The 27,296-nt window shown below is 35.1% G+C and overlaps 1 protein-coding gene across 2 annotated transcripts; it reads right to left on the reverse strand.

Annotated features, from left to right (window-relative positions):
* Nucleotides 1-17,381: 17,381 nt before the first annotated feature.
* Nucleotides 17,382-23,575, reverse strand: LOC110688836 (protein CHUP1, chloroplastic-like). 2 transcript variants are annotated; one of them, XM_021865593.1, is made up of 10 exons: nucleotides 23,322-23,575; nucleotides 22,261-22,548; nucleotides 21,994-22,058; nucleotides 21,135-21,875; nucleotides 19,323-20,681; nucleotides 19,082-19,213; nucleotides 18,431-18,612; nucleotides 18,147-18,258; nucleotides 17,844-17,987; nucleotides 17,382-17,685 (listed from the first exon to the last, which is right to left on the reverse strand). In XM_021865593.1, the coding sequence occupies exons 2-10, from the start codon at nucleotides 22,367-22,369 to the stop codon at nucleotides 17,587-17,589; spliced, it is 2,943 nt and encodes a 980-aa protein (XP_021721285.1). In that variant the 5' UTR covers nucleotides 22,370-22,548; nucleotides 23,322-23,575; the 3' UTR covers nucleotides 17,382-17,586. The 2 variants fall into 2 exon arrangements, with proteins under 2 accessions (XP_021721285.1, XP_021721284.1); XM_021865592.1 differs by having other exon boundaries at nucleotides 23,316-23,575.
* Between the last annotated feature and the right edge of the window lie 3,721 nt (nucleotides 23,576-27,296).

Here is a 27,296-nt window from a genome sequence, read left to right on the forward strand (position 1 = left end):
GGGGTGAATTAAGTACTCGTAATACTATTCAAAAAAAAAAAAAAAGTACTCGTAATAATATTACCTGCCATTGTCGATTTGTTGTAAAGAAAAAAAAAAGTTCAAAAAGGAAAGAAATTAGTATATTCGGTTGTTCAATTCGGTGGTCATTTGTTTGTTTTTTTTTTTTTTATTTATTTTTTTTATTTTTTTAAAGATAATATTTGGTGATCAAGTTTTCACATTTTTTACCTTTTGGTGATTAATTTTTTTTTCATTGTAGTTTGGTGATTGAGGTCAACTTTTCGGTGATATTAATTAAATTGGACTTAAAAACAGGCCCATTTCTGAGATTTTGGTGGCCTAGGGCGAACATATAGAGTGGGGCCCTAATGATCAAGCGGCGATGACCACCACCACCCTGATCGGCGACCCACCATACCCTCCTCTATGACAACCCACCACCTTCCCTCGCCGGCGGGAAGGTGGTGGTTTAATATATATTTTTTTATTTCAGGCAACCGCGGTAACCGGAACCCAAAACCGGTTACCGTGCACGATAATCGGAGCCCAAAACCGGTTATTGTGCACGGTAACCGGTTTTGGGCTTCGGTTACCGCGCACGGTAACCGGTTTTGGGCTCCGGTTACAGTGCACCTTAACTGATTCCATGGTAACCGGAGCCCAAAACCGATTATCGTGCCCGGTAACCGGTTTTGAGCTCCGGTTGGTACGGTTGTCAAAAGAAAAACCACCACCTTTCCGCCAAAGAGGGAAGGTGGTGGGTCATCTTTGAAGGGGATGTGGTAGGTCGCCGGTCAGGGTGGTTGTGGTGGTGGTCGTCTTCGCCGGTCAGTGTGGTGGTGGTGTTAGTCATCAATTGGGGTGGTGGTGTCAAGGTGTTAGTGATTGGTGGTAAGAGGGAAGATAGTGGTGAAGTACTAAGGGTATGGTTGTCAATTCACACTAAATATTGCGTGGTTTTGATCATTTTGGATGGTGGTATATAACACCCCCCAAAATAGTTAGTTGTAAACGATATAAGAAATTAAAAAATTAGGTCGCTTGTTTAATTACAATAATAAAAAATAAAAAAAAAAACCTTTAAAAAATCTAAATTAAAGATACTAATTTACTACTTCCTCCGTCCCTAAATTACATTCATATTTCTACCATTTATTTCTCACATAATAGAGAGAAGTGGGAATGTAATTTAGGGACGGAGGAAGTACTACTCAATATCTTTCGAAAAAAAAATTACTACTACTCAATAGTCAAAACTACTAGTAAAATATACCCTTAATTTATGTACAGTAATTAATTTCTACATAAGTGTATCATCACATTTATCTTAATTTTTATTTTTTGAAGGAAACATTTATCTTAATTAAATGCTTTTGTTGTTACATTTTTATAAATTTTAATTAAAGTTTAAATTGTAGAGCATAAACTTAACGAAATTCATATTGTTTTACAGCTATTTTTTTAAAAAATAAGAACGAAAAATTCGTAATATGAAAAAGATCGAACACAAATCTTGTATTATTAAACAATATCACAGCGATTGGTGAAAGATTGAGAAAATTTAATCCAAAATTCAGATGATAGAACAGAATCACTCAAATTCAATAAATTAAGTAGATTTTGTAAAATAAATAAGAAGATTAATTATTATACCGAGTAGATGAATTATGGACTACAGTCCATTTTACTGGTAATTGATATATTATGCCAACCGTTGAAAACTAAAAATTATATCAACGTTTAAATATTTTTCATCTTTAATTGATTTTACTAGAGATTTCTTTTGATAAATATGGAGTAATAGAATTTGGATAGACTTTGAAAAATTTAAAGAGATACGAAGTAATTAACTTAAAAAAAATATCAAAAGGGGAGAACTGAAGTGAAAATCAAGGGAATTGCTTTGGAAGTGTAACTTGCACTGACACAACTGACGAATTGTAAAAGTACTATAGTGTATCCGTGTAAAATGCACGGGAAATATATAAAAATTCTAATAACAAAATTATATTTCAAATACATGAAGTTGATTTTTATATAGTATATAATAAAATTAGTAGTTTTTTAGGTAGTTGTGTATTATTAGGAAAAATAATAGTGGAAGTTATTTGAAGATTTATTTTTTTTTAGAGAGGTAGAAGTTATTTGGATGCCAAATAATAAAAAATAAAAAAAAAAAAAAAAAAAAAAAAAGAGAGTTAATGAGATTTAAGAGTTGGGGTTTTGAAGGATTGTGGTGAAGTGTTGCAAAATTAACTCTACAGTTATATATTAGACTAGAGTGTACCCGTGCAAAATGCACGGGATATATAAGAAAAAATATATTTAAAACATGGAAAGTTAATCTTGATGGTATAACTTATACTTGGGCTGCAATGGTCGGTTTTGGACTGGTCGACTCTGTTAAACCCAGCTTAGCTTTGCTCTAGTGAGTATTAATAATCGTATTAAAAATGTGCTGACACTTGTTCTATCGTGCTGACACCTGCTTTGCATATGATATTCCCTGCTTCGCTTAGAAGCTCAAAAAACAGGGTCTTACTCTTTTTATGTCGGCGGCCATGCAATGTAGCTAGATATTATGGGGTTTACTTTGTCAAAGTTATAGAGGTTACCCGTTTAGTGATATAGGGGTTACTTGGGTTACTCGGTTAGTGTCATATGGGTTATATGCATGTCTTGCTCTAAGAGTTGTATACTTTAATCTGTTTCAAATAGTTATTCGGTGAGGTCAGTTGCGCAAAAACGTGTTGTACTTTTTTTCTTTTTTTTATGATTAGAGAAGTGGAATTGTTTAGAGGGTAGTCCCTAAAAAAACATGCATATAATTGAAGGGTTGGAGATTTAGAATACTATAGTGAATTGTTGATAAAGGATTTGTATACTCGTGCTGATGCATGACATATATTATACTATGTACCAAAAAATACTCGTAAAACAAAGTGAAATGTTGGGGATTTTGAGTGTTGTAGGGAACTATTGATAAAGGAATTGTATACTCGTGCTAATGCATGTCATATATTATACTACGTACCAAAAAAAAACACGAAGTTAAATGTTAGTAGTAGTTTCTTGAAAAAAAAAACAAAAAGGAAATATTGGATGGGTAGTTATTTTTTTTTTTAAAAAAAAATGAATAAAAAATAAATAAAAATAAAGTTGTTAGATAGGTAGTTATTTTTATCTTTAAAAAAAACGTTAAATGCATGAGAGTTGAGCATTTGGATTTTGGAGGATTTTTGTGAAAAGTATCTCTGTAATATTTTTTTTTTATTTTTTTTTGACAAAGTGTCTCTGTAATTATAATATAGAAGCTGATTTTAAAAAATATAAATAAACAATTAGAAGAATTTTTAAAAAGGAAAATAGAGGAACTTATGGTGGCGATATTATTTTAAAAAAATGCACGTAATTTTGGAAAAAAAATGTGCAATTATTGTAATATTGGTGTTTCTAAAAAAAAACGTAGGTAGTTTTTTGGGGTAGTGTGTGTTATTAGGAAAAATAATAGTGGAAATTTTTTTGGAGGGTTCTTATTTTTTTTTTTAAAAAAAGACAGGTGGAAGTTATTTATAGGGCAAAAAAAGGAAAAAAAAAAGGAGTGAATGAGAATTGAGAGATTGAGTTTTGGAGTGTTGTGGTTAAAAGTTGGAAAAACCACTCTACAATTATAATATAGATGACGTAGTTTTAGTTTGTTTTTTTCCCTGTAATTTTGAGGCCCCTTTTAAACAAATTATGGGCTTTAAAAATATGGGCCTAGACGGTTGCCCCACCTGCCCCGCCCCAGATACGACCCTGCTTAAAACTTAATCACTTGTGGTTAAAAACTTAGGGTATGTTCACATTAACTGAACTAAGCTGAACTGAACTGATTGGAGCTGAATTGAACTGAACTGAACTGATTGGAGCTGAACTGAACTGATTGGAGCTGAACTGAACTGAATTGAATGTTTTATGAGAGAGAAAAATTAGGAGCTGAACTGAACTGATTGAAGCTGAACTGAACTAAACTAAACTGAACTAAACTAAACTAAACTAAACTGAACTGAACTGAAATTAAGTAAATGTGAACAAACCCTTAGTCACCTAAAGATAACAATAGGAGTTAAGCTGATGTCATTTTTTTTTTTTTGGTTTTTATCAAAAACGTCAGTTAACGAAATGGCGTTTCTGCTCCCTTTGTTCCCCAATTTCGTACGCTCTTCCCTCTTCCCTTCTCTCTGTATTATTTACTCAACAAAAGACAAAGGCAAAGGATATTATCCCCTTCCTTTTCATCTTCTATTCTCTTTTAGAATGAAGCCGAAAAATATTTGCACGAATGATTCATAACTGCATGTTAAGGTACAATTCTGATCTTTTTACAATATTTTTTTTTTGTAATTGCATTTTATTGTTGTGTATTGATGATGATTTGTTGACCTAGTTAGAGTTTATATGGAACTTTTTTATAAAAAAAAAAAAAAAGAAAACAAAAGCCCTTCTAATCATTGTTATATCTTTGGTAAATCGTTGAATAAGTATTATAATTTGTGGAATTGTTGTTCTTTTTTTAATTGATCGAATTTTCGAATGTGTTACTCAAGTAATGTGATGCTAAGTATAGATTGATTTACATTGTTAGTATTTTTGAAAACAGAGTATATGTTTGTATGAATTATGTGAAATTGTGGGTGTTTTAACACCATAATTGTTGGGTGTTTTGTAAACACCATGATTGTTGGGTGTTTTTTTTAGGGGAGATTAATCCAGTAGACGACCCTCTTCATGCGGGTGCTCTAGAAGATGCCCTACACGCCTTATCTATTCCAGAAATTTTATGCACGTATATCTTCCCTAAGTGCACCCCTCAAGCACAAGTTATGTGCAATTGCGTGTGTAAGTACTGGAATAAACTCTAGTTTCGGAAAGCCGGTCTGGATTCCTGATGTTGTGAGGGCGAGACAAACTAGTGAAAGGTGGCGGTTGGCATATGATACTATGCGGCATAATGGGTATGACTTTCATAATGCGATGGTTCAGGATTGGGCTGATTTTCTGGATGGTTTGCAATAGCTTTTTAGGGATGAGGAAGATATGTGGAGCAAGAAGAGGAAGAGGGAGGAAGCTAATCTACCCGGTGGGCAGCAGAAGAGGATTGAGCTAGAGTGATGATAGTGGGTAGGTTAATTGCCTTGTGAGTTGGCTTTTGGGTAACTAGAAGGCAGTCTTTTGGCTTTAAACTGACTTTAAGTAATTGTTGTATGTGTTAGCTTTGTAGAAGCAGTCAGTTGTAGTAGCACATGTTGATCTAGATAGGAATTAGTGTATGGAATTTTTTGGTGTTGTCATAGTTTAGGGTGACAGTGTACTTTTGTTGTTATAAGACAATGTCACAACTATGACAAGCAATGAAATATATTGATGTAATTATTTGACAATCATTAATGAAATGAAGGCATTGAAGTACTTACTTATTCCCTTATTTATGTTTTGGTTTATTTTTTCTGTCTTGTTTGTTATTGTTTATTAGTATTATTTATCAATCCTTTTAATGCATTATTTGTAGATGGAGGAAGTTCCTATATGTCTCTACTTGTGCATTATGGTGGTGAATGGAAAAACACCCCTGATTTGGACTATGTTGATGGTAAAGTTAGAATCTTTGATGAGCTTCCTAACGACTTTGATGTGGGTGGGTTGAAAAGGGTCATTGCTAGCTTAGGATATGATGATATCATTAAGCTACATTATTGTGACTCTAGTAAGACACTGCAATATGGGTATAATATCGGAATATTTTACGATTTTGTATAATATATTTTATAGAAAAAATAAATAAAGTAATTTTTAAAATCTATTTTATGTCTAGTAGAACTCTTGTTTACAAACTATAAATTATTTAAAATCTAATAAAATTATTGTATTTTAGAAGGAAAAAAAAAAGGGAGTAGCCGTTTTCCTTCTTGTGCATGGTATTTGTTAACCAAAACCAAAACTTTGATTCTTCTTCAATGTTTTTGTTTTATTCTAATCTCCACCAACATAGTAATTGATCTATATGTTAATTGCATCATGAGAGAAGCTGCACAATATTGTTTGTGGGATTAAAACCGTGAGTTGCAAAGTTGTCCACCTAGTTCATCCCTTGTATTGTATATCATGTGAGATTCCTTCAAAGGTAATTACACGATTTATTTTCTTGGAATTGTTTGATTAATTTGTTTGTATTGATCTTAATCTATACTATTATATTCAAATTTTATGATTCTTTATTTGTATGATCAAGATGTATATATATTTTATGTGATTACTGTTTAATGTGTTGTATTATATGATTTAATTGTCTTATTGTTTGATTGTGTTTTTATTTTAATCTTTTAATGTTCTTGCTCTAGGGAGTATTGTTATATTGAGGTTTTAGGGTTACTAATGTGGAGTATAATATTGGGTTGAGAATTGATTATATTTGGGTATTAGAATTATTTCCCTATAAGGGTTGAGACGTTTTATGAATCGGATTGTCATATTTTTATTTATTTTTGGGATCATGTGCCATTATTGAGATATTGTTTATTAGTTTGTGAATGATTATTTGATCAAAGTATGAGATCAAAAGGGTAAAAATTATACTTTATTCTTGGTTTGAGGCTCGGCATGATATACTTTAGTCCTTGACATGTTGGTAAGAGGATGATAATCATGAGTTAAGAATGAGGTACAATCTTTATTTATATTTTATGTGTGGTCCCCTAGAGTGGGAATTGACCCGTATGTGATCTGGTTCAAGTTGTTTTCTGGTTATTGAGAGTATTCAATTTTTTATACTTGTTGGTTTGTTATTCGAATAATTACCCATGTCCAAGGCTAGGTATAGAACAAAGAGCGTGGCACACTTATTGGTTAGATGAGTTAATTGAGCAGATTATCGTATTATTATATTTGAGGTTACTTTCAGAGTATGGAGTTAATTTTACCCTTGAGTTTGGTATATTTGTGAATGTAGTTTCGGGCTACATTGCTAAGTGAGCTAGTCATATTGATTATTATATTGTTTAATTATATTTTGATAAGTGGTGATTACTCAGCTTTTTACTGACGCGTGTGTGTGTTATTTTGTTGTGCTACTTGTATTTGCGGCCATGTCTTTTTCTTATGGTGGCCCTGCGACGATCTATTTTGGAATTTGTCTTTAATGGTGAGCAATCAAGATTGTTTAAGCAGGTTTATCAAGTGATCGTAGCTGAAGGAGCTCAAGTAATCGATTAGTGTTTTTATAATGAGTTTGTAAAGTTGTATAAATAGCTCACTTAGATTTATTGGGTTATTGGGATTTTTGTAAGCCTTAACACTTGTTAGGTGTGGCGGTGATACCTCCGATTTAAGTGTATGTTTCCACAATTTTATTCAAAGGATGTTTATTCCTTTATTTATTGTTTATTATTAGCTAGTAAATCGGGGATGTTACACCGGGGTTAGGTTTTCGAGTTATGATGATACTACATTTATAAAGTTTTTAAGCTTGCTAGTAGAGTACAGAATAATTGATCTTTGCACTGAGCATGAGGTTGCTGAAAGTGATGTTGGGACTGTTCTTAGGACTGTCAGGGGCATTGACAACTGGTTGACTAGACAAAAAGAAATTGGACATAGTAGTAACAGAACATAATCTTTTTCAGATGAACTTGGGAGTGACTATGTAGAAAACCAAGTTGATGATGATATAGACTATGATGATGAGGGCGGTGACCATGAAGATGAGGAAGTGCAGAAGGCAAGAGAGGATCTGCACATCTACAAGAAAAAGGAAAAAGGAACTGGATAAAGAAGTGGCTTCTCTTAATTCAGGGGATGTTATTGATGATGATCTTTGCAAAGAAAGTGACAGTGACTGTTAGAGGTGGCCAGTGGGCCGGGTTGGACCCAGCCCACCCTAACTCGCACGGCTGGTGGGTCACGTGGGTCCGACCCGGTTTCAATCCGGCACAGCCCGGCACAGCTCGGATTTAATCCGGGTTGTGTCGTGGGTCCAAAATTTTCGACACAACCCATTTCAACCCAGCTCAGTTTAACCCGTTTGATTCGACCCAAATCGCACAACCCGTTTTGACTCATTTAATTCGACACACCTAGCCCGTGAACCCACCTAACCCGACCCACCTGGCACAACCCAGCCCGCACGGCCCACCCGCACGAATGACCCACCCAACCCGCACGAGCCAACCCACCTAACCCGCACGCATGACCCACCCAACCCGCACGCATGACCCACCCAACCCGCACGGCCGGCACAACCCGCACGGCCCGCACAACCCGCACGGCCCGCACAGCCCGCACAATTCGCACGACCCGCACGGCCCGCACGGCCTAACATCCATTTTAAAAAAAAAAACGGCTAGTTTTTTGTATCTAACGGCTAGTTTTTTGTATCTAACGGCTAGTTTTTTAAGTGTATGATCATCCATTCTATTTTTCCTATAAATACCAATTCCATTTCACTCAAATTTCCACACAAATTCAAGCTTTCTTTCTCTCTTACTTAAAAATTCTTATTGTTCTCAAATTCTCAAGTGTTATATAGAGTTATATTTTTGTTAAAAAAAATCTCCTTAATATTATTATTAGTATTCTTAAGATTCTAAAAAAAAAAAGTTCTTCTCCATATTATAATTAGTAATCATACAAAAAAAAAATGAGCTCAAGAGGAGGAATGGGAAGGAGTCAAAGTGGTGGTCGAAGTGGTAGCCAAAGGAGTGGTGGTGCAAATTTTTCGTATGAAATTAATACGGAAAATTTAAACCAATTTGTCAATGAATATGGAGATTATGGTTTAGGAGATAGGCAAAATATTCAAACGTCTCCACCACAACATTTCTCCCACGAGTCCCACTAATCATCAAGTTCAACTATGCCACCTCCATCGCAACCAACATCTCAACCTTCATCTCAAGGTAATTTCTAATTAAATTTTTATTGTTATGAATATTTAAAAAAACTATTATTAATGATTATAAAGTTAGTTTAGTTTCCAATTTTCTATGATTTACAATTAGTTAATTACCATGAAAAATGCGTTTAAATAAGTATAATTAAAATATTTAAAATTTAAAAGCTTATTTTCATGAATAGCATTTAAAAATTAATTTTAATAATTTGATTTATGAAAGGTGGTGGCGGTGAAAGTAGAGGTCGAGCACATTTTTCTTGGGTGTGGAAACATTTTGAACGAGTTGAGGTCACACCCCCGGGATGGCAACCTGGTCAACCAAAGAGGTTCACGTGTACATGCCTAGTTTGCAAGGCGCTAGGTGCAAATGTCAAGTCATATAATTGGAAAACGGGAGATGGAACCGGAACCTTGAGTCGGCATTTGCAAAATAAACACGACTTGTTCGAAAATGGCCCCCGTCCTTCGGGGGGTGGCGTCCAAACACAATTGGGTGGATACATGAACCAACCCGGCGGAGGTACACCTTTCATTTATAATAAAGATAGAATGATTGATGAAATGAGTACTTTAGTTATTGCTAATGAATACCCTTTTAGTTACGGTGAAAATGCAAACGTTGAGCATTTTAATAAAGTTGCATTACAACCTGCATTTACTCGTGTCCCCCGAAATACCCTAAGACGTTATACACAAACTTCTTATTATAAGTATAGGAGTGGTTTGATTGAATTATTTCGTACTTTTGATGGTCGTGTTAGTTTTACAAGTGATACATGGACTTCTAGTTTTGGCGAACCTTTTCTTTGCATTACTGCTCATTGGGTGGATGATGATTGGTTTATTCAAAAACGTATACTATGTTTTCAAGCTATGGAAGAAAGGCATACCGGTTTTAACATCAAAGTTCGTATTTTGGATTGTTTAAAAGAATTTCACTTGAATAATAAAGTTTTTTCTTTGTCTCTTGATAATGCAACTGCAAACACAAAGTGTATTGACTATTTGAAAAATGACTCCGAGTTGAATTTGTTGTTGGGTGGTAGTCTCTTGCATGTTAGATGTTGTGCTCATATTTTGAATTTGTCTGTTCAAGAGGGTCTCGCTGAGTTGCAACCATTGCTAAACCCAATTAGAACAGTTATAAAATGGATTAGGATTACTCAGTCAGTTAGAAGAAAGTACATAGCTATGTGTAAAGAGAGAGGTCTTAAGAAAAGACAATGGTCTATTGATACCCCTACCCGTTGGAATTCTACTTTCAAGTTGTTGAGTGATGCTATAAAGTATCGTGATATTTTGACCCAACTTTACAATGAGACTCGTGTTGATCCTACTGAGTTAATAACCGAAAGTCATTGGACTAATGCTTCTTTTGTTCGTGATGTTTTAAATGCTTTTGATAGTGCAACTCATATTTTCTCTTATATTTATGAGCCTAACGTTCATTTAGTCATAATTGAGTGTGTTAAAGTTGTTCACACCATCGAAGAGCATATGAAGATTGATGGACTTCGTCCCGTTCTTGATAGCATGAAACGTAAGTGGCATACTTATTTTAGTGAATTTCCAATCATTTATGGAATTGCTGCTATTCTTGACCCCGGTGTCAAAGCTGAAGGTTTGGAAAATCTTTTAGAATTTTATTATACAAGTTTAAGTATCGATTATGATCTTAGTGAATATATTAACAAATGCAAATCTGTTTTGGGAGACCTTTATGATCATTATGCATCTATTTATGGTTTTGATTTGGCAACACCAACTACTACTAGCACTTCCGATTCTAGATTTGGTTTTCTTGATAAAGTTATGAAAAAAAAACACAAAGCATCTACATCATTCTCATCATCATCTTCTTCAACACTTGCTATTAATGATTATTTGTCATATCAACATGAGACCAACAACAACTTTCAAATTATAAAATGGTGGCAAGAACATAAAAAAAGTTTTCCTATATTGGCGAGAATTGAAAAAGATATACTTGCAGTTCCCGCTTCATCTGTTGCTTCCGAGTCTGCTTTTAGTGCAGGTAGAAGAGTGTTAGATGAAAAAAGATCTCGCTTAACTCCGGAAAGCATTCAAATTTGTGTTTGTAAGAAAGATTGGGATCAAGCTGAAAGAAGAACTCAAGGTTTAAAGGAAGACGAAGACGATGAAGATGATCCTGTGATGATATTGGAGTCGTCAACGGATGATGCAGCTTCCGGGGATGATGATGCAACAAACATGGGTGGCTAGAAAAGTCTAAATCAGGTACGCTAAGAACTACGTGGGCTTTGATTCTTTCGGGATACATAGGCAACTTATTTTTCGAAAATTACAATTTAATTGCAAAATTAAATTTTAGTTTTCTAAAGATAGGTCCAAGCCCCCCCCCAAATTTCAAAAGAAGTACAATATAAGAACTACGCTGGCTTTGATTCCTTATTTTATAATATAAGGATACGTAGGCATCTTAATTAAGAGCAAGCCATCAAATTGTTAATTTTGTAAAAATTAAAACACCACACAACCCACCCGACCCTAACCCACGAACCCACCCGACCCTAACCCACAAACCCACCCGACCCTAACCCACCTAACCCACAAACCCACCCGACCCTAACCCACTAACCCACCCGACCCTAACCCACCTAACCCACAAACCGACCCGACCCTAACCCACTAACCCACCCTTCGACCCACCCTAACTCACTAACCCACCTTGACCCGTCTAACCCACGAACCTAGCTCGACCCACCCATGACCCGTCTAACCCACAAACCCAGCTCGACCCACCCACGATCCGTCTAACCCACAAACCCAGCTCGACCCACCCACGACTCGTCTAACCCACGAACCTAACCCTGGTGTGTCCAACTTCTCCGACCCAACCCACGACCCGGCCCACCCTACCCTACGTGTGTCGTGCCGTGTGTCATGAAACCCCAACCCGCGACCCACCTAACCCTAACCCAGCTCGCACGACTCGCACGGTGGACACCTCTAGTGACTGTCCTGACCAGTCCTGTTTTATTTGATGAAGGAGATTATGGTCACTTACTTCCTAGCAGCCCCAAACACATGAAGAGGAAGACATTGACTCATTCTGCTCATATGTTGACACTAAGGCCTAATGATGATGGGCATTTCTTCTTAGGACAACTGTTTCAGGGTGTTGTGGAGTTTAGGAAGGCATTAACCAACTACAGTGTTAGCACGGGAAGAGATTTAGTGTTTACCAGGAATACTAAAGTTGCTCTAGGGGCAAGATGTAGATTGCATGAGTTGGGATGTCCTTGTTATATTTGGGCATCAGTTGAGAAGAAAAATGGAACAATGTATGTGAAAACCCTTGTTCTAAGACATACATGTGGTAGAGTCCCTAAACGGAAGAAAATAAAGGCTAAGTGGGTTGCTGAGAACTATTACACAAAATTCAATGTTAATCCTTACCTTAGATGTCAAGAGATTGTTGACACAATCTGGAGTGAATTTGGGGTTAAGGTGAATCTCTGGCTGGCACTAAAATCAAGGAAAATAAGTTAGAAACTCATCTTAGGAGAATACACACAGCAGTTTTCACTTCTGTACAGATATGCAAAAGAAATCAAAAGAGCAAACCCTTTGAACACAGTTAAGTTTGGACTTAATCAGGGCCAGTTTCAAAGGGTATACATTTGCTTTGATTCGATTAAAAAGGGCTTCTTAGCAGGTTGCAGACCTTTTTTTTGGAGTTGATGGTTGTTTTTTGAAAGGCCCATATGGTGGCCAACTACTTGTGGCTGTGGGAAGGGACGGAAACAATAAGATTTTTCCCATAGCATGAGCTTGTGTGGAGGTAGAAAACACTGATAGTTGGGAATGGTTTTTGGAGCTGCAAGGGGTTGACTTAGGGACAATGAATGGCTATGGGTACACAATTATGAGTGATAAAAAAAGGGCTTCTAAAGGCCATATCAACTGTTTGGCCCTATGTAGAGACAAGAGTGTGTGCTAGACATGGATACTGCAATTTTAGGAGCAAATTTGGAGGGGGTCTTGAGTACAAAAGGGGATTCTGGAAGATAGCAAAGAGCACTATAGAGAATGATTTCAATGCTAATATGGAAACATTCTCTAAGATCAATGCTGAAGTTAGTGAAGATTTGCTCAACAGGAACTACAAGAAATGGGTAAGGGCTTACTAGACAACTCTTTCAACTTGTGACAGCATAGACAACAACATGAATGAGGTATTCAATGCATACATTTTGTCATCTAGGCATAAACCTATAATCACCATGTTAGAGGACATTAGAGAGGGGATCATGGAAAGATTGCATAATTAAGAAAAGAGACTTCATGATCAGAATAGAAACCCCTATTTACCCTAGAATCCAAAAGGAATTAGAGAAAGCAAAGGTGGTTGCCGGGGTGGGTGGCATACTAGGATGGGAACTTTTCATATGGTGTTAGGGAGGGGGGCACACAAACTAGGTATGTGGTGAGTTTACTTGACAGAACAAGCAGTTGCAATGCCTGACAACTTCATGAAATTCCTCGCAAGCATGCTATCACTGCTATATGGGAAGGCTATGGAGGTCCCTAAACACTACATTAGCCACTAGTACAGTAAGGAAACCTATTTGAAGGCTTATGACTACCCCCTAGAGCCTTTGAATGGTCCAAATGAATGGCCACAGTCAAATTATCCACCAATAACAGCTCCTCACTTCAAAAAAATGAAGCATAGGCCAAAGCAAAAGAGGAGACAACCAGTCGGTGAGGCTCATGGAGAAAGGCTCACAGGACAAGGGCAACATCATAAGTGCAGTATATGTAGACAGACAGGCCACAACAAGATGATTTGCCCCCTCAGGCAGCTGCATCTAGGGGTGGCAATTCGGGTCAGCAGGTCGGGTTCGGGTCAGATTTCGGGTCGATTTCGGGTTATGCTTAGAAACTATTAAAAATAGTGTAAAACTTATTATTATTACGAAATATGAAATTTGGGTCAAATCGGGTCGAATTCGGGTTGTTCGGGTTCAGTTCAGGTCGGGTTCGGGTCTCTCTCAGTAACTTCGGGTCGGGTTCGGGTCGGGTTTTTGTGTCGGGTCAGGGTTTGCCAGCCCTAGCTGCATCAGGGTCAACAAACACAAGCAGACAACAAGACCATGTGTATCAACAAGCAACAACTACTCAGGCCACTCAACGGTCATAGACCACCATACCATTGTATAATAGGGGGATTGGGATGTACACATACACCAATGGTTATCAGAGAGTGGCATTGGTAAGCAAAATCAATTAAACATACTCACAAAGGCACCAGTTTCAAAATACCAACATTTTTATTTCTTTGACAATTTCAGTACATGAATGCTACTTAGACACATGGTGGGACTACTTGATGAATCTGATCTACTTCATCACTTAAATAGTACTACAATAACCAAGGTAACTATTAAAAACAAAATTACAACACTTTGTATATTACATTTCTTCCTGATTTCAGTAGCTTCTTCCTCCAATTCCATGTTCTTCTTCAGCATAATAATCAATTCATATGTAATTTCTGGATCATGTTGGTTATCAATCCATTTGTAAAAATTACAGCCATTAATTTGTTTGTATTTGGGACACATAAGAAATCTCATGAATGAATGTCTAATGTCTTATAGTCCTTGATACTCTTTGTAATGGCCTTCTATTGCAATGACAGAAAATATTCAATCTTTCCATAACCTGTTTTAGTTTTTGTTGTTCTTGCAGGATTTTAAAAAAATTGATGGTTGTGCTACTGGATTTGCTGTAATTTATGGAAGCGTTGCAATGGACTTAGGATAGCTTTTTTTTTAATTGTTCTGTTGCTATTAGGAAATGGAATGAATATGTAATATCCCAACGGCTAATTTTTTGGAAAAACGGATTTCATAAATATTTTGAAACTTATTTATGACAGGTGATTATGTTTTTTTTTTTTTTGAGGTGATTATTTTTTTGGAGGTTATTAAGTTTTGGTGTGGTTAAAGGTGAGTTAAACATAATTCAGCTGAGTTAAGTCACCGGAAAGTTGACCTCAATCACCAAACTACAATGAAAAAAAAGTTAATTACCAAAAGGTGAAAAATGTGAAAACTTGATCACCAAATATTATCTTAACTCCTTTTTTTTGGAAAATTAAAATCAACCCGAATCGATTTTTGTAAACCTGAAATTGAACATACTCGAATTTTTTAAACTTTTAATGACTCTGCTCGTTATCAAGCCAATCCGTTTGGGTAATAAAGTGGTTTCTAATTTTGTAAACCATTTAAATGTCAGTAAGTAATTGGTTTCTTTTAACACTTGACAACTACTGTCATTAATGGCACAGTCCTTTTGAACACGGTAAATACAACTCAAAAAGAGTGCGTACAATGTAAAAAATGAAGAATTAAAGGGGAAAGTATAATGTAGAAAATCCTAACTGTTATTATAATAGGTATATTTATTAGGGTAATGTTATATGTACTCTTTGGGGCTATGAATAAGCATTTAATACATTTTCTAATTTGGTATTATCGTCCATGTGCCACGGACACGTCATCTTCTCTAACATCTCATGATGTCACATCACTCCAGCAAACAACATTACTCCTTATAAAACTGTTAGGATAAGGAGGATCTAAGCCAATTATCAATTATGTTATTAATATGTAAAAAAAAATTATATAAGTGCAAACCACAAGTTTCAAATTAAAAAAAAAAACTCAATTTTAGTTTGACAATGACAATTTTAAAAAGCCTTTAAAAAAAACTTATCGATTGCACATCTACAACAGTAGCAACCAGGGCAACGTTTGGGCTACTAACTAGTTTTACATTTAAAAGTATGCAATGGCAAACGTAGGGGTGAACATGGTCTGGTTTGGTGTGGTTTGAGTCTAAACCAAACCAAACCGTAAAATACGGTTTGGTCAATTTTCCAAACCAAACCAAACCATATTAGTATTGAAACCAAACCAAACCAAACCGTAATAATGCGGTTTGGTGCGGTTTGGTTTGCGGTTTATGATGAGATGACATTTTTTCCTAAACATTGTCAAATATTAATAAATTTATAATAAAGTTCAAATAATTAGCCAAAGGGATTAAATTCTACTACAAAGTTATAATAAAAATAACAACCAACTAATCAAGTGCTAAGTGCTAACACAATAACACATAATAAAAATAATACATAACAAATTAACAGTGGAAAAAAACATAATAAATTTGTCCAAAAAAATAATTCATACTACATCATTGAATTTTAAGTATTGATATTTGAGATTGAGTATAGAGTATAGTAGTATACGGATCGTATAGTCTTCTAATGATTTTTCATTTTTTTTTTGTTTTTTTATTTTTTTATAATATATAATAACTATTTTAATTTATTTAAAAATTATTTAAATATTAAAATGCGGTTTACTGGTTTACTGGTTTACGGTTTGGTTTGGTGTATAATTTTTGAAAAACCAAACCAAACCGCAAACCGTATTTTTCCAAACCGCAAACCAAACCAAACCGCTAAAATGTGGTTTGGTCTGGTTTGGTTACGGTCCAGACCAAACTGTGTACAGCCCTAGGCAAACGTGCCTAAATGAATGTGTCAACTAATAAAAAACAATGAAAGTATTACTTTAGGATTGCATGACAAAATCACATGCACATCAATGTAACGAATGTTATATTTTCATTTGTATTTTCTATTTTAGCTTCTTATTTATAGTCCTAAGGGCCCCGTATAGCATTTCCTAGCTCATCTTCACCGCTTCAAGCTTGATGCGAAGAGTGTCATTCAATGTCTTTGCATCTTTTCAAGTGGAGATTAATTGGAGTGGCCTCTCAAAATGGATCCTTAATTTGCTAGAAATATATTTCTTAAAAAAAGTTGATCACGTAAACAAGAACACTAAACATTTATTTGAGTGGAGCTCTAGCCATGTTCATCATGCAAGTCATGAAGTCAAGTAGCTTAGATAATAGAATCGAGATTAAACCTAACAATGTTCAACCTACATGTTCTTTACATCACTAGCTTTAATTTAAACTTTCACATATTTCCTTCAAGAGACCAGGCTCATTTGTGAACTTGCATCTCATAGTTATCATTGTTGGTGACTAGACTTTGAAACTTAGCTGCACTTCCTCCCAGCAAATAACGAGAAGAGAAAGGTAAGTTAGTTCAAGGATTTCAAGCTTCTCGAACCTGAAATAAGTCCAGGATATTCAGGTAGCACAGTGCAATCAGGCTGCCTTCAGGTGTTTGAGATGGCAGCTGAGTTTCGTCAAAGCTATGCCAATAGAATCTAAAAGAGACAATTTAAGAGCAGGACTGTTTTCGGTACAACAGTTGGCATTATGCTTTAAAAACAGCTGATAGCCAGTGCCACAGTTCACCTCGTCTCAATTCATTCATGCCAAAGCAACTAGGTAGCAGAAGCAGGAGGAGGAGTGGGAGCAAGACAAGGATCAGGATTATTTAGGAATGAACTTATGAACCTCTTGCTTGTACAAGTACATTTTTTTTCCTTTTGACCTCAAAAAACTTAACGTTGTATAAAATTGCTAATATATTCCTGAAGTTTGTAAATAATGGTAAGATGTACAAGATAAATGTATATATATATTCTGTTCAAGGAGTAACATTAGAGCACCACTCAGATTTCCAGCTTACTATCTTCGTTCGGTTGTGTGTTAGCGCGATTTCTTAAATCTTCAAATGCTTTCATGCTTTCAGCATCAAAACCTCCAGCAAACTACAGCAAGGAAAATCAAAGTAAGATTAATTAAAAGTCATTTCTTGAGTATTATTGTACTGGGACCTTCAGCTAGAACTATCTCAATGATACTCAGCAGCTATAATATTTATAGCAATAAGGTCACACCAGTAAGTTAATGCAGAACAGGAACATACCTGGTGTACACGGAAAGCAAACCGAATGCCTTGTAAGAGTATGAATTCTCTGTTTGGTTCCTTTTCCGGACCACTGAGTGTATCAAGTTCTGTTGCCACACGCTTCATGTACTTCTTTGCTAATTGTACTGATGATAGCTTGATCTGAATGCAGATACCGATATTTAATAATAAAAAACCTCAATCATGTAGATTTTTTCAATATTAAACTTGAAAAATATGAAAACCAACCAAATAATTTTCTTAATATAATATTAACAGTAACAGATGTGAAAGTTCAGTTTCTAGTCATGAAATTGTTACCTTGCCAACAATTCCTGAGTCCATCAACCAATTCACTGGAATCCCGAACTCCTTATATCTTGAAATAGCCATGTCACGTGTGCGCAACAATGCATACACGCTTTGTTCAACCCTGGATGAAGAAATTCCATGAATGAGGTCCAAGTAAGCTACTAAAGCTGAGTGCAAAATTCATTCCAATATATAGGATTTACAGAACATTTTAGATACACTCGGCAACATTATGCTATGCTCTGCTTTATTTTGCAATTTCACTAGAGGAAGGTTATAGTACTAGTACTTACTTTTCAAGTAATGAGTACATTTTTTTGAGAGCCTTGTCACATGGAATGGTGGGGTCATCTTCATAAGATGAAACACGCTTCTCCAACTTTGCCAGATCTTGATATTCGAAAGCAGCCTCTCTTAAAGCATCAGCTTTACCCTCAGGCCAATCAAAGTGCTTGAGAACTGCCCTCTCATCAACCTAACCACAACATAAGTAAAACTAAGACTTAAAACAATTATAGCCATTACAAAAATTAAAAAAGGGTAACAGGTTGTGATTAAACAAATTGCAATATGCTTTCATTTTGTATAGTCAAGTGAAGAACAGCTTATATGACTTCAGAAGATAGGGACTAAGTCAAGTTAGGTTGCAATAGGAATTATGCTAAGAGATAACTAGAAACTCATTATCCATAGATGAGTAGGTTTTCCTCTCCCTTTAAAGTAGGTAAAGTAAGTTAGTTTTCTTATTCACAATATCACATAAACAAAATACCTATATTTCTGAATCACAGCACATTTATAGGGAAGATCATTTAGCCACTGCAAGAGCAGCAATATAATATACTTTAATTATTTAGAACATACATACTGTCATACAGAACTTGTACTAGTATTGAAACTAGGAGGTCAAGCATATAAAATAAAAGGAATAACCATGGACATACCAAGAAGGAAAGTTCTTCATCTAGCCAATTCACAAATGCAACCAGATCTTCAATGTCAATGAAAGAAGCAGCTCGGACTTCAGATGCTAATGACTGAACAAAATCACCTTGAGTTTCAACATCAGCTTTCACCTGGTTACATCAAAATGAAACACAATTTTATCAGTCAAGAAACAATGAAGATTACATCCAAACACAAAACAAAGAAAATGACAACTATTAGAAAAACAATAAGACATACTGCTAAGAGGAAGGTGGATTTATTCGCAATTTCACCAATCATATTGCTCCTTGCATCAGCTGTGGTAGAAGTAGTTGATATCAGACTTGTTGTATCTCTCTTTGCCTCTCTTTTCATCAAGCTCTGATAAAATTCAACAACTTCAGGAGCACGGTGAACCTTTTCATCATTTCCAGTCCCTCTTGCTAAGCCTCCTGGAGGTGGAGGGGGAGGCGGAGGTGCACCAGGAGCACGGGGTGGCGGTGGGGGTGGTGGTGGGCCTCCTGATGGTACTCCACTGGACACATTAACATTTCCACTAGAAGCGTTGCTTCCAGATGATTTTGGTGGGGGGCGTGGTACCCTTGGAGGCCTTTTCTCAATCTCTGCAAGTTTCATTTTGCTCACCACTGAAGAATCAGCCATTTTACTATCACCAGATTGATCACCTGTATTGCTAGGAACCTGTACCTTTTCCTTTATCTGAGTAAGTTTTGGAGGCAAAGCTGCAGATTTGCTAATTGCCTTAAACTCAGGCTTCAAACCTGACTTATCACCAAACTTTTCAGCTCTTGCTAGCTCTGCTTTTTCCTTGAGCTGTTTTTCTCTCTCCAATGCCAGTTTATGCCTGTCTTTGTATACAGGATACTTTTCATCAATGCCTCCGTCGACTGATTTTGACATCAGCTGAAATGAAGCTGCAACAGAATTCAATGAATCATTCGAAGGAACCCGGGTTTTAATGCGGGGGAGATCTGGAGTTTCAGATCCATCCATGTCCTGTTCTGCCTTCCCAAATGAGGTTATTGCAACACTGTCACTTGCATTTCTTAGCATCAAGGATTCCAGTGGCCCCCTTTGCTTCTGACTCATGCTAGCCCTGCTCCTAGGTGAGCCTCCTGAGAAAGACCTAGCTGGTGATGAAAGTGCACTTGAATCATCTTTGCTTTTACCCCATCTCTTTAGCTTTTGTATAATGCTTGGTCTCCTACTTAAACTACTGTATTTACTCGTGGAACTGTCAATTGAAGCATTATCAAAATCTTCACTTCCAGGAGAAGATGGTTGAGAGAAGTTGCTTTCAAGATCAGTGTCCCCTTGGCCACGTTCTGAGCCGGCATATTCTAACAAGAGCTGTTTGGCCTTCTCTTGAGATTTAGGGCTTAAGTTCTTGCTAAGCTCACGAGCAGACATCTTTCCTGCTGGTGTCTGGTAGTTTCGAAGTTCATGTCTCAAGCACGCATTCACCCAACGTAGGTAGACCAACTCTTCAACTTCACTGAACCGGTTCATCTGAAGTCCCTCAACCTGCTTTTGCAAATCTTCATTTGAATGCTTTAAGTCATTGACCTCCTCTCTAACCTTTGCAACCATTTCAGTCTGCAGAAGCACAGAATCAGTGTAAGTACAAGAAAGTTAGATAATTGATAGCAATAACACATTTCATTTACGTGAACTTAACTGTATAACAGTATGTATACTGAAGTTAATTATATCTAGTGACTAAATCCAGTTCATTTTCATAATAACTGAAGACAAAACAAAATAAATAACAATAACTCTCTGCACTGTAGTTCCTTCACCACCACAAACCCCAGTTAGTCTCATGCACAATATACACTTAGTTTACTAGAAAATACCAAGTGTTTAATTGCCGATCCAGGAGTGATAAAAAGGCAAGAGCCTATTTTTATGTATACAAAAAGTCTCAATGTAACCAAGTAAGAACTATCATCTACAACGAAACCATAGATAAAGATATGTTTAAATTTTTTTTTAATAGCATTCATTTTAGGGAGCTGAGAAGAATGAAAAAGATTTTAAACTCCTGACCTCTGTCATGTCGGAAAGTACAGCTGCTTTAGCTTCAGCAGCATCTAATTTAATCAACAAGTCCCTCTTTTCATGCTGAAGCTCAATGTTTTTTCTCTTAAGCTCTGCTAAATCGGCCTCTAATTGTTTAACAGCTTTAGATTTCTTTTCAACTTCAGAATCCCTCTTGTAGGCCTCTTCCTCCTTAGACTGTAATCCACTGACTTGCTGTTTAAGGAGCAAAAGTTGGCCCTTCGTCTGATTAGCTTCGAGCTGAATTTGCCTCTGCAACTCCTTAATTTTCTTCCTTGCCAAGTCCAGATCCTTCCTGGCAGAAGCTCCTAGCTCAACCTCTTCTTGAAGTTTTTTTCTTTCTGCTTGCAGCGAGTTAATGTTAACCTTCAGCATATCAATCTCAACGGTCTTGATCTTGAGTTGCCGTTGGAGCTCCATTATATCAGACTCTTGCTCTTTTAAACCATAATATTCCAGCAGTTCCCCTTCTAGTCGTACTTCTCTTTCCTCAAGCTCCTGTACAAGAGTGCGCAACCGTTCTAGTTCACTTGCATTGTTTGCCATCTCTTCTTCATAAACTCGCTGACGATCAGCCTTTGCAACTTTCTCAGCATCTGGTACAGGAAAGTCCATCTGCCCTGATAAAAGCTCTTCGAATTCATCCTCTCCAATGTCAAAAGTATCAACAATGGGAGGGTTTATCTCCCCGCTTATTAGTTTAACCTCTTCTTTTTCCTCTTCTTGCTCCTGAACAATAAATTTGAGAGCTCAGTAAATCATCTAGCAATGCTTCATCATTTATACATACACTGATACACCAGAGAAACCTTGATAGTAAAGAATCTAATTGAGATTGCAATATTACCTTCTCATTGCTGCTGATATTTGTGTAGTCAAGATTTTCCTTTTCTTGCGCATCTTGATCATTTACTGCATCACAAATTTGCACATGAATAATGACACGAGTCAGATCTGATAGAAACTTCAGTAAAAGTGTCATCTCCAGTTGGATATAGTTTGTATAATTAGCTAATGAAATTAATTTAAAGATGACTTCGTCTCATAAGACATAGATTGACGAAGATTGATACAAAATTAACTAAGGCAAATAAATTCTAATATCAACAAATACCTTTACGTTTAACTGAGGACTTTGATGACTTTGGACCTCTGACATTAACCTGCCTAACAGTGTAGGCTGCGATGGAAGCACCAACCAACAGGCCTAACCTGACTATCATGTAGATATAATTTTTTTGCAGGAATCATGTAGATATAATTGGAAGGAAATTAACAATCTTCCAATGAACTGGTAAAGCAAAGAGCCAGTCACAGTCAAACCCATCATCCATCTTCCCTTAATCCCATAACTGAAAACTAACCCATATGTAGCGCAAACAAGGGGCCTCAAATGCCAAATCTGCAACAAAAAAATGCAACAATATGCTATCATTTTTAACTTTGCTGTAAATGAAGATTCAGACAGTAGCAAATTAAGGAATTCGGAAACATATGAGTAACAATACATGTTCAAATTGATTAATGACATACCAACTGTATACATAAGGAATAGGTGAAGGCATGAAGAAGAAGTTATAGCATCAAATAGATGAAGATGACTCTACTTCCTTACACAATCTTTCCAAACAGATTATGTACCAAACTTCATCTTCTAAGCTAATTTCATAGCAATTCTATAAAACCTCCTTAAATCCGTAATGAATGACAATTCAGTTCATCACCATACAATCGAATGTAGTCAAACATACAATTGAACGTTTTACTCCCCTTAAATACATTAGCTACTTTGTAAGATGGTAATATCCTCATTCCAAAATACAAAAGAAATACAATATACATACATACAGTTAAAATTGTACAGAAGTATATGACATTGCTCATTTGCTCTAATAGTCTGATACCACCTTCCACAACATAAAATTGCCAACTAAAATTAATTCACATCATTTCAGCAAATATAACATTTAACCAACATTTCACCAAAATCTACACATACCCACTTGCATATAAACAAATTAAAAACAAACAAAATACAAGAAGATAAAAAACAAAAGGGTACTTCAAAATTCAAAAACCCATCAAAAATATTGACACAAACATAACTAAAGTAATGCTTAACATCATATTAAATTTAGTGAAAAAAAAAAAAAAACATAAAAATAGTACCTTAACCTTTAAAGAGAGAAAGAACCAAGAAGGAATAAGAACTAGTGGAAGAAAGGAGAGGTTGCAGATGCCTAGAGTGACGGCGGTTGTCACGGCTGCGCCGTCGCACAAAAGGGTTGCGGTTTTGAAGCTTGATGGATGTTTGAAATATGTCTGAATGCCTTGAAAGTCGTGAATAAAATTTGAACTAAAAAACATAAAAAATGTAAAGTTTGTCTTATTGAAGTGTAACAAGATGAGATAAGACATCTTTGTGAGGTTCATACACACCCTTAATTTGTGGCAATTAGCAAACCATATCTTATATTTTCCTTTTCTTTCTAGTAATATTGGTCATCTACTCAACAAGAAGAATTATATGAGTAGAGTTTTAATGTGTGGAGCCAATAATTAAAGTTTTGATATTGACTAAAATATTCATGAACCACAAGTTGAACTCAACAATTGACTTTTTTTTTTTTTAATGAATGAATTGGATTGTTATCTAAATGTAAGGATCATATTAATTTGTCTTTCTTTGAGGTGAATTAAAAAAAAAAAAAAGTTTAAAAGCATAAAAGAGCTAGAATAGTCTTAACAATAATAGTATGTAGTTCTTTGTCTTTTTTTGAGGTGAACTAACTAGTATGAAAGGCTAATAACTCATAAATTCAAATTAATTTGAAAATATAAGAAAGAAAAGGCGAGTGTATTCGGAGGTATTATATTAGACGTAGCATTGATGTATATCTTTTGCATATATTTAGGATTATATAACTGTATTTTCTTAGTTAATATTAACCTAATATGCATGTAAATGTTGGAGGGGTCGCAAGGTATCACTCAAGAAATACAGAAGAGAACAAACTCTCATTCCTTCATTCTTGATTCCAGCATGGTATCGAAGCAGGTTGCTCTATAAGGTCTGCATTGGAACGAGAAGACCAAAAGGTTCACCAATTTTTAACTGGTATTGACTCCTTCATACATGGTTTTTAGGATTTGGTTGCTAGCTTATCAATTCTCAATTGACTGCTAATTGTGTAGTATGTCAAACCCTAGTCATGTCCAGGCTTGTAGAAGAGCAAGTGCAAGGTGCCCCTTTGCACAGGGCCTCCAATTTTAAAGGAGCCCCCCCCCCCCACCCCCCCCCCCCCCCCCCCACACACACACACATAAAGTCTCCTTGTTTATCACCCTCATTATCTTTATCTCTTTAATCTAACTTTCATACTTCCTCCGTTTTTTTATTATTGCACCATAGGGGTTGGGTACAAATATTTTGGTAATGGAAAAAAGTAAGAGAGAGAAAGGTAAAAATACAAAATTGCCCATGTGACATATTAATAAACTAAAAAGTAAATGTGAAAAAGTAAGGGTATGTTGGGTATTTATAGTGTGAACACAAATAATTTTTTTTCTAAAGAGGAAATGATGCAATATTTGTGAAACTTCCTAAAATGGCAAGTGATGCAATAATAAAAGAACGGAGGAAGTATTAAATTCTACGATTTTCCAAATTCCTCCATCAATTCAAATTAGTACTATTATAATTACTTCAATCAATTTCATGGAAAATTTTATTTTCTTTTTCTCTATTCAAGGATTTTCAACGGAAAAAAAAAATAAAAAAAATTCCTCAGTCAAATTTATCAAACGCTGGGTTATCTTCCATCATTCTTCAATCATCTATTCATCTAATTCCCAATTCAAATTGAAGCAATTAATTCACTTCTTTGCCCATCGATTAAAGGTTAATTTTTTATGTTTTTGTTTTTTTTTTTAATATTATTTTTTTTGGTTTTGAATTGAAGCAAATTTTTTTTTTTTTGCACGGGCCAGATAGTTTCTAATTCTTCTATGGGTGTATATATTGTATTTATGCAGTATGTTCATCATTCCTATTATTTCATAGCTGGCTGAATTTCTTTTTAATTTTGCAACATTTATGTTAGAATCTTTACTGGCTGTTTTTTGCTTTGGCTTTTGGGTGAGAATGTTAGATTTTTTATTTGTTATTAAAATCTTGATTATTTGTACGGGCCTAGTATAAATTGTAATCATTGTATACGTGACACTATTGTTATAAAATTTTCATTTTTTGCATATGGTTCGATTTCATTGTTATATTATTATTGTTATAAGAAAGCATTTTAATTTGTAATTTATATATAGGGAAATTGTACATTGCTTAAATTATAAAAAAAGTTGTATAATTTTCACATTATTAAGGGCCTCATTTTTTTTATTTGAAACAGGGCCCCCAAAATCATTGCTACGGCCCTATCCTAGTCAAGGCCTTTATTTATACATCATATGTATAATTATAGTCCAAACGAAGTTCATACTACTCCCTAGGAATGGCAACGGGCCGAATTTGGAACGGGTCCATCCGGACCCGAATCCGTCAGGTCTGGAAAATGGAGACCCAAATCCAGATTCGGCGGGTCCTTCGGATATGGGTTTGGGTCTGAATCCAAAATGGATCCTACATATTTTGCTATTTTTTTTCTACAAATGTAATAAAAATGAAATTATTTTATAAAAACAAAATTGCAGCTCATTCAACATTTAAACATGTTAGACATTCTTCAAATCAACCAAAACTTGTACAAATAAATCAAAAGCAAAATTATATTACTAGTTTCATTAAACGTGGTTACTGGAGTACGGAAGAAAGAGAAGGGAGTTATAGATGTATTGAATGAAGGTTGGCTACTTGGCTCGCGATTAAAGAAGTTCCTCGGTATTGGTTCCATCGCCGACATGACACAGAGTTAAGGGTAGAGAGATTAATTACTAATGCCTACGTCATAGTGTAGGTAAATACCCCCCCCCACCACTACCAATTTACCTCCCTTCCAAATAAAGTCTCCCTACAAAAATACATAGGATATATTTTGCCATTGTTATCTTTTACAATTCATTCAATTCTATGATTTATCTTTCCAAAAACCATCAAACTTTGTTTTCTCTCTCCAAAAATTTCATCATATTCATTTTCTCTCTCCAAAAACCTTCATTTTTAGCTTTCTCTACTTAATTACCTTCATATTTTTCATCATAGAAGTTTAATCATCACCTTATTTATGTCACTTCTTATGGGAGCTTCATTTTTGACGCAAATCAATGATGAGATACTAATTTCTTTCTCCAATTTTCATTTCAATGATTTGATATAATTGTTAAATGTTGATTTGATTACACTAATTTTTTTTCCCCAAATTGATTGTCAAAATCATAGAAAAAAAAATTAATGTGTTGGTTGAATTATTTTACTATTTGATGTACTCTTGTGTTGAAATAGTTTATAGTGTGTTATATATTAAATAATTATTAGACATAAAAAATTGAAAATAGAGTGTTGTCCTAATTTGTGGATAGTTTGATCTATTTCGTCAGATTATTGAGATATAACTTTAGTTTAGTGTGAAAAATAATTGTTGAAGAATGTTCACTTTCGTTATGATAGATGTTCATTAGCGTATTAGTAAATGATCATTCGTATATTAATATACCAGCATTAGATTTTTTTATATATGTTCATATTATTGTCATCTTCATCAAATATTTTCTAAGGAATTAAAGCTTTTCTTCTTATACTTTTTGTGGAAGTAAGTGATTCATATATTATTCGTATATTAAGGCGTGATTTTATATTATTAATTGTTAGCATAGAATTTTAAAAATAAATTTCATTCTTTTTCATATAATTCTCATTATATATATATATATATATATATATATATATATATATATATATATATATATATATATATATATATATATATATATATATATATATATATATACATTCGAATTTTGATAGAATTTTGAACGTTCATTTCATTCTCATATTTAGAAATGCTCATGAGTCTCATTTGGATATTGATACTACATATATGTAATGCTTAGTTATAGATGTTTATTCACTAGTAGTAAAAATGTTATTTGTAACGCCATATTAGTAACTGGCGTATATTATGCTAGTTACAGAAGCAT

This window comes from Chenopodium quinoa, unplaced genomic scaffold (assembly GCF_001683475.1).
Source record: "Chenopodium quinoa cultivar QQ74 unplaced genomic scaffold, ASM168347v1, whole genome shotgun sequence".
NCBI lineage: Eukaryota > Viridiplantae > Streptophyta > Magnoliopsida > Caryophyllales > Amaranthaceae > Chenopodium > Chenopodium quinoa.